Here is a 12,253-nt window from a genome sequence, read left to right as displayed (position 1 = left end):
AAAGAGTCAGGAAAAGGAGGATCCAGGATGGTGCAGCAGGTATTTGCAGGTCAAAGGAGAAGGCAGGATGACCAGCCACTCAGGGCATCACAACTGAATTACAGTATACAGAAGGATGTGCGGAGATTATACAGAAATACTACACTGGGCCAGGAGCGGTGGCTCATGCCTGGAATCCCAGCACTTTGGAAGGTGAGGCGGGTGGATCACCTGAGGTTAGGAGTTCAAGACCAGCCTGGTAAAGATGGTGAAATCCCATCTCTACTAAAAACACAAAAATTCGTCAGATGTGGTGGTGGGCACCTGTAATCTCGGCTACTCGGGAGGCTGAGGCAGGAGAATTGTTTGAATCCAGGAGGCAGAGGTTGCAGTGAGCTGAGATTGTGCCAGTGCACTCCAGCCTTGGTGACAGAGAGCAAGACCTGGTCAAAAGAAAGAGAGACAGAGAGAAAGAAAGAAAGAGAGAGAGAGAAAGAAAGAAAGGAAAGAAGAAAGAGAGAGAGAAAGAAGAAAGAAAAAGAAAAAGAAAGAAAGAAAGAGAGAAAGAGAGAGAAAGGAGAGAGAAAGAAAGAAGAAAGAAAGAAAAAAAGAAAGAAAGAAAGAAAGAGAGAGAGAGAGAAAGAAAGGAAGGAAGGAAGGAAGGAAGGAAGGAAGGAAGAAAGGAAAGAAAGAAACAAGGAAAGAAACAAGGAAAGAAAGAGAGAAAAGAAAAGAAAGGAAGAGTCTACCTGGAACTAAAGGCAAACCAGAGGGAGCCAGAGCCAGGAAAGGGAGACAGGCGGCTTCTTTTATTTTTTAGTAGGGACAGTTTCTTGGCATGATGTGAGCGCCTATATTCAGCAGTACAAAGTGTCCTGATTTTACATCCCACAAAATACAACAACAACAATTCATCACCTCCTAACAACAACCACCTCCTAACTGCTCTCCCTGCCTCTCATCTTACCCTGTCACCATGTTGCAGGCATAATAATCTTTTTTTAAAAAAGGTGTACACACAAATATTACTTAGCTGGAAGAGGCAATGACATTCTAATAGCAACAGCCACATGCAGAACCCAGGTTTTGGTTTCTAACACCATTGCCCAAAAAAAGGAAATCGGGGCTCCTTGGAGAAATGGCTGACTCTAGAACTGGGCTGGGAAATATACAAGATGAGCCTAGAGCATCTTGTAGTACCAGAAAGTAAGGAGATGTTTTGTTACCAAAAAAAAAAAAAGTGATGGAGGTATATCAAAATGACACAGGGACTTATGAAGGAGCTCCCAATGGCCAAAGCCAGAGTAATTTGAGCAAAAAAAAAAAACAAATAAAGTAGCTTTGGATTATAATCCAAAGTGTAAGAGAAATATCTGTGAATCCATACTCATATAAATGAATGCCTGAATAAGTAAACAAATAGATAAATCTCTAGTGCAGAAAATGTCCAAATATTTTCTGTAAATATTCCATTCTGAGAAAGATAGAATGTAACTTCCTACTCTCTAAGTGTGAGCTGCATATAGTGACTTCCTTCCAAAAGTTCAGTAAGGGAAAAGGGAGAAAAGAGTAACTCAGGAGTCCATGAACTTGGCAAACACTACCCCAGCCTGGAGATCAAGGTCAACACCAACAGTAAAGAATTATATTGATAGTATGTACCCTTGATAGGATGTGATGAGAATGGCCTTTTATCTCCACGATCTTCCTCCTGAAATTCAGTACCCCAGTCTAATCATGAGAAAAACATCAGGCAAATTCCACTTAAGGGGCAATCTACAAAGTACCTGACAAGTGCTCCTCAAAACTGTCAAGGTCATCAAAAACAAGGAAAGTCTGAGAAAATGTCACAGTCAAGAGGATCCCAAGGAGACATGAAGACCTAATATAATGTGGCATTCTGGATGGAATCCTAGGAAAGAAAAAGGATGTTAGGGGAAAACCAAGGAAATCTGAATAAAGTACGGACTTCAGTTAAATATTGGTTCATTAATTGTGACAAATGTACCATACTAATATAAGAAGCTAACAATAGGAAAAATGAGGAAGGGTGTGTATATAGAAACTCTCTGTATTATCATCACAATTTTTCTGTAAAGCTAAAACTATTCTATAGCATAAAGTTTTTTTTTTATTTTAATTTTTTTGAGATAAGATCTCACTCTATTGCTCAGGCTGGAATACAGTGACGTGATCACAGCTCACTGCAGCCTTGACCTCCCGGGTTTAAGCAGTTCTTACACCTCAGCCTCTTGAGTTGCTGGGACTACAGGCACACACCACCACACACGGCTAAGTTTTGCATTTTTTTGGTAGAGACAGGGTCTCCCTATGTTGCCCGGGCTGGCCTCAAACTCCTGGGATCAAGTGATTCTCCTGCCTCAGCCTCCCAAAGTGCTGAGACTACAGGCATGAGCCACTGAGCCCAGCCTAAAAAGGTATTTTTTAAAAGATATTAGAGATGGCTGGGTATGGCAACTCACACCTGTAATCCCAGCACTTTGGGAAGCTGAGGCAGGAGGATCACCTGAGCTCAGGAGGTCAAGACCAGCCTGGGCAACATAGCAAGACCTCATCTCTACTAAAAATAAAAATTAAAAAAAATAGCTGGCCATGGTGGCATGCACCTGAGGTTCCAGGTCCTCAGGAGGCTGAGGTGGGAGGACTGCTTGAACCCAGGAGCTCAAGGCTGCAGTGAGCTATGATTGTGCCACTGCACTCCAACCTGGGTGACAGGGGCAGGTTGGAGTCTCAGAAAAATCAAAATTTTAAAAAGACATAAGGTAATAATTATAGACTCTCAGAAGACAAGACTCAAGCTTTAGAGTCTATGCTAGCAAGAGGAATGCTCCAAGAACACTGATCTGCTTCTGGGAATGGCAGCACTAAATGTAATCTGAGCTCTGAACAACCACCAGGACAAATCAAAGGTCTCACATGGTTGAATCCGACTGGTGGTCCCTGGGTCACATGATTGCACTTAAAAAAAAAAAAAAAAAAACAGAGTCTTGCTCTATCACCCAGGCTAGAGTGCAGTGTTGTGATCATGGCTCACTGCAGTCTCAGCCTCTTGAGCCCTAGCAATCCTCCCACCTCAGCCTCCTGAGTAGCTAGGACTACAAGTCTGCACTACCACACCCAGCTAATTTTCTTGTATTTTTTGTGGAGACGGGGTCCTACTGGGTTGACCAAGCTGGTCTTCAACTCCTGGCCTTTAGCGATCCTCCTGTCCTGGCCTCCTGAAGGGCCTCCCAAAGCACCTAGCCTCACACCTGCACTTTTCTGCAAGGAAGGCTGTAGATGCCAGTTCTGCTTCTAACTTGAGAAGGTGAGTTCAAAATACAGGAAGATACCTAAAACAAGAAGCTGCTCAGTGTGAAGGAAGAACCACAAAAGTGTGACAAATGTTTTCCAGTGGCGTCGTTCTGTTGCATGTCTGTAGATCTTGTTATTCCTGGAAGCATTTAAAGCTTTCAAATGTAATAAATCATTTGTCATGCTTCTTCAACACTAAGTAAAAAACAGAACAATTGGGATGTGTCACTCATCTGCCTAAAACACTTCAGTGATTTCTCCTTGTCCTTCAAATAAAATCCAAAACCCCTCCCGTGGCTTTGAAGGCCCCCCGAGAGCTGCCTGCCCGCTGCTTCACCTCACACCACACTCCAGCTAGACTGGACTTCTCTCGGTGCCTCAGGCCTGCCATACTCTTCCTCTGCATTTCCTGTTTCCTCTCTCTTTCCTCGTCTGTGCCCCGATCCACTCACCGCCTAAATTCTGCTCATCTTTCCAGGCTCAGCTGATGTGACTCTTCCTCAGGAAGCCTTAGGAAATCCTTTTGTTAGGCTCCCAGAGAACAATAAAAATTTCCTATTTGAAAACACACTGAGTTTATCGTAAGTTGGGTAACCTGTGTTTTTTCTCCAAAAAAAACAGAGGTTCATTCTGAGACCTAAAAAAAAGGAAGTTGCCTTGGGAGAGATAGGAAGGGAGGCTCCTGGAGATCTGGGGTGGGAACAGAGAGATAGAAAGAAAGGAGGGCCTGAAACCTCTGATGGGGGCAACGCACTGCCCTGATGGGGGCTGCCTGGAGCCCTGGCCAGGTGGGGTTGCCAAGGTAGCCAAGGCAGCCCCCCACACCCAGGGCCCAGCCCCAACCAGGGCAACAATGCCAAGAATAATGCCCATAATCCCAGAAGCCAGGGTGCTTTGTAAGAGAAAGCGAAAGTGTGGTGGGCGTGGTGGCTTACACCTGTCATCCCAGCACTTTGGGAGGCCGAGGCAGGCAGATCACCTGTGGTCAGGAGTTCCAGACCAGCCTGACCAACATGGAGAAACCCTGTGTCTACTAAAAATACAAAATTAGTCAAGCTTGATGGTGCGTGCCTGTAACCCCAGCTACTTGGGAGGCTGAGGCAAGAGAATCACTTGAACCTGAGAGGTGAAGGCTGCAGTGAGCCAAGATCGCGCCATTGCACTCCAGCCTATGCAACAAAAGTGAAACTCCATCCCCCCACCAAAAAAAGGAAAAGGGAAAGTGCTAGACAACTAGACAACTACACACACATACACACCCCACCCAAATAATGGTTTATCTTCCAAAGCACTGGGAAAATTAAAACAAAGAAAGCACGGCTCATATAATATGAGAAAAAGAGAAAGTGAGAAAGAAGGACAAAGAAAGAGAGAATGAAGTGATAGATAGATAGATAGATAGATCAATAAAGCATAAAAACAGAAAAAGAAAATATTGTAGTACATGTTCACAAGCATTAGGACTAGTTGGTCAGTAGGGGTGAGTCAATTAATTTTTTTTCTTCTTTTATATTCAAACACAAAAGGATAAATTTTTCAAGAGTATTTTATTGCAACATAGAAAGAGGGCAAGTCAAGCATTGTTAGCCTGCCAAATCAGAAAAAAAAAAAAAAAAAAAAAAAAAAAAAACGGGAGAATTAACACAATCTATTTATAAGTGTTTGTATAAAAAAAAAAAAAAAAAAAAAAAAAAAAAAAAAAAAAAAAAAAAAAAAACTGGCCAGTGTGGTGGCTCACACCTGTAATCCCAGCACTTTGGGAGGCCAAGGTGGGTGGATCACATGAGGTCAGGAGTTCAAGACCCACCTGGCCAACATGGAGGAACCCCATCTCTACTAAAAATACAAAAATTAGCAGGGCATGGTGGCAGGTGCCTGTAGTCCCAGCTACTCAGGAAACTGAGACAGGAGAATTGCTTGAACCCAGGAGGCAGAGGTGGCAGTGAGCTGAGATCGTGCCACTGCACTCCAGCCTGGGCAACAGAGCAAGACTCCTTCTCAAAAAAAAGAAAAAAAGGAAAAAAAAAAAAAAAACTAATGTGATAAAATAAATACTCAAGTTGACTGAGAAAAAGTTCTCACCTGTCCCTGGCTCCCAACTTTTCACCTGACAATGGAAAAATCCCCAGAATTTCACAAGAAATACTGTGGGGTCCGTGACCCGAGGAGCTGCCCAGGTATCGATAATGCTTGAGACCGGCTTGAGAGAGGACTAGAGCACTATCAATGGTGGGGCTTCCTGGGTGAGGCCGCACTGCCAGCAGAAGTGCAGGTGCCCATGTAGCAACCTCCCTGGAGAAGCAAGACATGCATTCAGTGGGGTAGGGAGCCAAGGGCACATGACAAAGCAAAGCGACAGGTGTCCAGCTTCCTCAAAGGAGGAAGCCAAGGCAATGCTGCATTTGCCTGATACAGGCTGGGGCACAGACTCCAGATAAAGAGACATCCTCACTGACTCAGGCTCTTTCAGTTTCTAGAGAAAGCAATGGGTGGGGTCAGGGGCACAGGTCTTGTAAGATCTCCATGCACAGAACCCAGGAGGATCAGGACTGGGAGGATCTGAGGCAGCACTGGGAATGTGAGCAGCTGGAGCCCCTCGGCCTTCCCTCCAGGACCCCCATTACTACTCCTCTGAGTTGTTCTCTTTTCTCTGTCAGCTAAATCCTCTGTAGTCAATTCTCTTTTTTTGAGATGGAATCTCGCTCTATCAGCCGACTGGAATGCAATGGTGCGATCTTGGCTCACTGTAACCTCCGCCTCCCAGGTTAAAGAGATTCTTCTCCCTCGGCCTCTCAAGTAGCTAGAATAACAGGCACCCACCACCACGCCCAGCTAATTTTTGTATTTTTAGTAGAGACGGGGGTTTCATCATGTCAGCAAGGCTGGTCCCAAACTCCTGGCCTTAGGTGATCCACCCACCTTGGCCTCCCAAAGCGCTGGGATTGCAGGCATGAGCCACTGCGCCCAACCTAATTCACATCCTTCCTTGGCCTCTTAGCTCCTGCTCATTGCTAGTTTCTTCCAGTGCCCCATGACGGCCCCTCCAGCCTTTCTCTAACTCAGGGCCTTCCAGCTCAACTTCCTTCTGTTAACAGCCTCATCCCCTTGTTATTTCCTGGTCCAAATTCTTTCCCAGAGAAATGGTCTGATTTTCCCAGCTCATTGCTCGGCCAAAACCAACCAGAGATCCCTGACCAGCCTTGTTCTTGTCACTCCCGAGTTCCTCCATTGGCTAGGGAGAGATCCCCTGTTCTAAATAGGACAAGATGGCCAAAAACACGCATTTGACACTGGGCAGATGAGATTGACAGCAGTTTACTAGTCAAAATAGAGTCCGGTGAGGAAAGATATCACAAGCCACGCAGGGCCACACGGGGTCACCCTCAGGAGCAGAGTGAACCAACAGGGCTGTGGGAGGCAGCCTTGCGGTAACAAAAGCATGAGGTACCCCAGGTTCCTGTGAGAGGATGTGATTGGCTTGTTTGAATAGCTTCCCAGGCTGGCAGAGAAATGAAACCTATTAAGCAGAAAACTGAGTGGAGTGCAGCTGGTCCAGATGGTAGGGAACTAGCCAGCTAGGGAGCCAGGGCAAGGGCACATCGGGTAAGAGGCAGGAACTCAGAGTTAGGTCTTTGGGGCTCTGTGAGGCTCAAAGATGTCACAGCAGCAGAGCAACTGGAAGTTCTAAATCCTCTCCATCCACCCCTCCCACTTTAACCTGAATCCTCCTTTCCATTCCAGCTGCCTCCATGGAGTCGGAAAATTTCCAGCCAGGACCGACGGACTCCAGAATGCCACTGTGGGATGATTTTGAAGCAAGAAATATTAAGGAGCAAAGTCATCCTGTAGTCTGGGGAAGAAAGAGGCATTTCCTCATGTTTGACAAGCGCTGGAACTCCAAGAGTGAGCTTGGGAGCCTGTCCTGTCATGGTTCTGACGGGATGTAGGGTTGCTTACAGATGAAACGAAGCATTTGGTCACATGGGGCATCATTCCAGGACTGAAGTGAGGATGCCTTTATATCGGCACAGTGTTCATTGTTCTCATAATTGTTGGGCTCACCTGGAATCCAGAACCTACAAAGTGGAGGGGAAAAAGATAGATTTACAAAGTTCAAAAACCAAGAAGAACTTATTTCCAGTGAAGAAATGAGTTAACTCAATCCCAGGTTTAGTCCTAGGGAATGGCAGCAAATGTCTGCACCCGAGCCTAAGAGGAAGGGGACTGGTGAGACTTCGACCTCTAAGCTTTCGGTCACGCCCTAAGTCCAGGCCAAACCAACCCACCACTCTCAAGTCCCTATACAAATCCACAATGTGAAGACCTAGACTCATGACACAATCCCTGCTGAAGCTGGCCAGGCAGAAGGCCTTGCTGCCAAACCCCAGAGGGTGTGGAGGGCCCAGGTCCCACAGCCAGTTAGTGACAGGGTTGCACTAGATCTTGGTTCCAATGCTCCTGTCACCCTAGGACAGAGAAGAATCAGAAACCCTGTCTCATGGGGAGCATCACCTCCACTCCCTTCTTTCCCAGGCCATGGCCGGGGAAACTCAGGCTGGCAGGGAGGGGTCCAGAGCCTTACCTCTCACTTTGGACCATGTCGAATGGCGTGTCATCCACCCAGTACCACTCCCCTTCCATTCCTGCTTTAGTCAGGCCAATCCAGTAGACACGTCCCGCTGCTGTCTTATACAGAAACTCCTGTAGGAAAGACAGGATAAGCAGAGCTGTGGCCACACTTGGAGCTTGATCATCTGTCTCTGGGTGTTTGTCACCTGTGCTCAGTGACAGCCCTGACCCACAGATGCGCTGCACACACTGGCCTCTCTCAAGCCTCTTCTTGCCCTGCCCAGGGCTCAGATTTCATCTTCCAGATTATTATATTTCCCTGCCCTGCAGCTAACAAGCTCAGGACCCAAGCCTTTCTGCCACTGAGGAAGCAGGTGCTGAAGCACAAGAAGGCCTCAGTTGAACTCCAGAGCACGGACCCCAAGAGAATGGTTCAGATGATAACCTGAATTTAGCAAGCTCTGAGTCCACATAAGGCACTGTGCTGAGTCCTCCGTATGCATTCACTCCTTTCCTCTCTGAGGCAGGTGCCAGCACCATGCATGTTTCATCAAATGAGGGCCAGTGAAGTTTGCCCAGTGAAGTTGCGTATTCCACCCAAGCTGCTAGGACTGGTTAGATGGCAAGGTTAGGGCTCTAGAACTACTCTAGAGCCCAGGCTCTGACCTGCTCTGCTATCCCACTGCACAGATGAAAAGGGCCCATGCAATTTCTGCCTCACCAGGCAGGAGACTTCTTGAGTCATGCGGATTCATTAATGCTGTTCACGAATATCTCTTTTTTTCTGGGCACGTGGAAAGTAGCACCTCTCTGCCTTCTTTGAATCCAGGAGTACTGCATAACTTACTTTTGGCCAGTGAGAATAAGTAAAAATGAGGTATGTTAAATCTGGGCAGAAGTGTTGCACAATACATCAAGTTCCCTTTTCCTGCCCCAGCAATTGTGGAAACATGTTAAGATGAAGTCTCCGTCGGCCTGGGTCCTTGAGTAGCCACAGTGAGCAGAAGCCCCTTGCCAGTCCTTATTGGACATGGTATATGAGAAATAATGCTTCTTCATTAGGTCATCAATATTTGGGGATTTTTATTAGCCCAGCATAACCTTGTCCATCCTCCCCAGCCCGATGCTTATATGCCCCCTTCCCAGATCCCATAGGCACAGCACTCACCTGCTCACTCTCTGAGGTCACCGAGGTCAGGTGTGAATTCCTGGACATACAGAACTGCTGGGCACTATACCAGGTCTTTGAGATGTGAGAAAAGTAATAGAAGTTCCCCTCGAAGAAATTCCAGCCTTGAGAAACCACCTGTAGAATGTCATCTAGAGAACAAGAGCTAAAAGTGAACGCTGGTGTTTTTGTTTTCTTGGGGTGCTGGCTTGGTGGGGGTGATTGAATGATGTCTCAGAGATAGCAGCAAATGGAGCTGTGCTCTGGTATCCTTGGGTCCTTGTGTAGGGGACTGGGGACACTCTTTCAAATCCTGAAAGTCAGACGGAGACTAATAGAGTGTGTGGGACTGGAGAGGTTAGAATGCGAGAGGATGGACAAAGGATGTCTTTCCCATGAAGGGGAAGCAACTCTCCATTGGCCATGACAAGTGGCTGCATTCCTGGACTCTAGAAAGGAACTTGATCGGAAATGACCAGGTTTGGGCCAGGGTGGACATCTCCTAATGTTTTTACATTCTGCACTTTGGTGTGGGAGCTCCAGCTGGACCCTGGTCTCTTTTCCTAACAGCCCTTAAGTCCTCCTCAACCCCAAGGCTTCTCTCCTAAACTTTCTAGCCCATGGCTGCCCCTCTCTTGCCCCCCTCTCCTCCCCACCCCACCAGCCCCATAGTCTCAGGTCTGGGACAGGTAAGGGTCCCATGGGCCGCCGGTCAGTTTCAATGTAATTTTCTGAGTCACTTACTTTGTCGTTTGAGCAACTTGCTCATATTCTCCAAACTGCCCTGGAGTTCCCGGATCTTTGTATTTAAAGCACTGGCTTTCTCTAGGTCTCTTTTTAACTCTGGGATTTGGGCGTTTAAGGTACCGACATCCTCCCAACTTCTCGTTAAGATCTGGATCTGGGCGTTGGCCTTCTCCACACTGGTTTTTAACTTCAGGAACTGAGAACGCACATAACCCAGGCTCACATTCACCATCTGGATCTGAGCGCCAGCTGCCTCCATGCCGTCGCTATTCTTTTTAATTTCAGAATCCAGGGTGCTGATGTTGTCCACACGACCTTTCAGCAACTGGATATTGGTCTTTACATCTGATATGGTGCCCATAAATCGGGGATCTGGGATTGAGAAAGTCAGGAGGTCAGTTGAGGGGAGCCCCAGGGACAGGAGTGAGGGTGTTGTCAGGTTGGTCAAAGGAAGGGAAGGGAAGGAACAGGCTGAAGCTTCCCAAGGAACCAAGACAGTCCCAACACTCCAATCATTCATTAACATAAAACAAACATGCAATGGGCACCTACCATGTTCCAGGAACACAGGTGGATACAGACAATGGGAAGATTGATAAAACACAGGCTTTCCATGAGAAGATTTCACAGGCAAGCAGAAGCAGGGGTTAGAAGCCAGTCCTGAATTTTCTCTGAGTGTTCAGAGAGCATTTGATAAAGGGTGCCCTCCATGAACCCCGTCACTCTTCCCAGAACTTGATTTCCCCTGGACCCCTCCCTTTGGTTGCCATCCCTCTGCTTTCAGAAACCCCTGCAGTGGCCGTCTGCTAGGACAGCACCACTCCCCTACATCTGTCCATGGGTCCCTCTGTGACCACAGGAAGAGCCAGTCACTAATCTGGAAATGGCTGCTTCTCCAGAGAACATGGAAATGAAGATTACAAAACTGTTTCTCCTCTTCCCTTGTCCCATCCACTTTCACATTCTGCTCAAGTCCCAGGCCTGGGTACCAGAGAGAGGATCAAAGACAAACCAAGAGGCTCAAAGGTGAGTCCTGTGGAAAATGCCATGGTAGAGGCCAGGGGTCTAGAATGGGGCCAGGGGGACTCTGCCTAGAGCCTACAAGTGTCTGACCAAAGATGCCCCAAGGCCACAGAGGGAGAAAACAAACCACAACAGCTTCTCGGGTTCCCTTGCTCTGCTTCCTGGTGCCCTGGCAGGAGGAAGAAGGCTCTGCCAGCAGCAAAGGCCATGAAGCCTGGCAGAGCCAGAAGAGGAAGAAAGATAAACCACGCAACACCAAATGAGTAGGAGAGCTCCCTAGACGTGATCTTCACAGGGATAGGAGAATGAAGAGAGCATGAACGGATTCGTGATGAGGGGACTGAGTCATGGAGATCTGCTGGCTTGTTGGCCAGGCTCTCCATCCAGTCGGTTGTGGCCCATGACACGGGCGGTTCAGTCCTTCACAGGGTCAGGAGACACTGCACTGTCAGGGGCTGTCCACAAGGCTGCAAATCCAAGGAGCAGAACTCAGATGGGTGGGAGATTTGGTGGGGGCGTGGAAAAAATAGCACAGGATGAAAAACTGAATGAATGCTTCCTGAGAACAAAAGAATGTATCCTTGAGCACCAATGTGCAAATGCTGATCCCAATAATCTCCCATAATTGGAGGGAGGGAGGGAGGGAAGGAGCAGCCGCTGACCTTTCTGGGGATGGCACACCCATTACTGCATGTGGAAAGAGGAGAAAGGAGACCAATGAAAAAGCCACAGGCAGGAGAAACCTGGAAAGCAGGGAAGTGGTCTGGATCTGGAGGGAGCTGGGTGGCCCACAGAGAGGGGCTAGGCCCAGAAGATGAAACATGAGGACTTACAAAGGACGGCCTGCAGCAAGACAGAGGCAACCAGGATCAGCGTCAGGCAGATTAATGCAGCACAGACTGTGGATGTTTTCCCTGGGACCAGAGACGGACCAGACTTGGGAGGAGGCTCTGTTGGAAGAAGAAGAAGAAAATGTTGAAGGAACAGCAAAGGGCAGGCTTGCACATGGAACTTGGAGCAGGTTCTGAGCGGTGACTGTTGCTTGCCTCGGGGCCAGAGGGAGATGTTCTGTTTGTCCACAGTGAAGTGTGCGTCAGGGACCTCCCTCTCTGCAGTCATCCTGAGTGCTCACCCTTACCCTGGCAGCACAGGTGCTTCTGGCTGCCTGTCTCTCCAAGGACTCTTATCTAGAGGAAACAGGAAGTGAGTCCCACGGCAGGTCACCATGTTATCCCAACTTCCCTATTCCTGACTAGGTACCTCGTCTGGCTTAATTCCCTCTTCAGAAGTCTGAGCTTTCAGGAAGAGCTCACTTCTTGTCTTCTCTGGGGGTCTGTTACATAGATACATTAACCATCTTGTCCCAAAGCTCTCCCATTTCTCTTGTAAGACTCTCTTCATCTATCCACCCACCCACTCATCCCGCAAATACAGACTGAGTGCCTTCTAGGT

General features: G+C 47.6%; 1 protein-coding gene across 1 annotated transcript; it reads right to left on the bottom strand.

The window, feature by feature from the left end:
* Window positions 1-6,589: 6,589 nt before the first annotated feature.
* CD207 (CD207 molecule) lies at window positions 6,590-11,967 on the bottom strand. The gene is made up of 6 exons (XM_037736147.1): window positions 11,848-11,967; window positions 11,635-11,751; window positions 9,776-10,150; window positions 9,032-9,183; window positions 7,877-7,995; window positions 6,590-7,370 (listed from the first exon to the last, which is right to left on the bottom strand). The coding sequence occupies exons 1-6, from the start codon at window positions 11,918-11,920 to the stop codon at window positions 7,220-7,222; spliced, it is 987 nt and encodes a 328-aa protein (XP_037592075.1). The 5' UTR covers window positions 11,921-11,967; the 3' UTR covers window positions 6,590-7,219.
* Window positions 11,968-12,253: the final 286 nt, after the last annotated feature.

Source organism: Cebus imitator, unplaced genomic scaffold (genome assembly GCF_001604975.1).
Source record: "Cebus imitator isolate Cc_AM_T3 unplaced genomic scaffold, Cebus_imitator-1.0 Scaffold23, whole genome shotgun sequence".
Classification (NCBI taxonomy): Eukaryota; Metazoa; Chordata; class Mammalia; order Primates; family Cebidae; genus Cebus; species Cebus imitator.
The sequence above is the reverse complement of the archived record's forward strand: the minus strand, read 5'-3'. Positions and strand labels throughout refer to the sequence as shown.

Bases quoted from the DNA above. Each gene is read 5' to 3' on its own strand.
- CD207 (XM_037736147.1), bottom strand. From the start codon at position 11,920: ATGACTGCAGAGAGGGAGGTCCCTGACGCACACTTCACTGTGGACAAA. The intron at 11,752-11,847 runs GCAAGCAACAGT...TTCTTCCAACAG, and splicing joins CATCTCCCTCTGGCCCCGAG to AGCCTCCTCCCAAGTCTGGT. The intron at 7,996-9,031 runs GTGAGTGCTGTG...TCTTTCCTACAG, and splicing joins TGACCTCAGAGAGTGAGCAG to GAGTTTCTGTATAAGACAGC.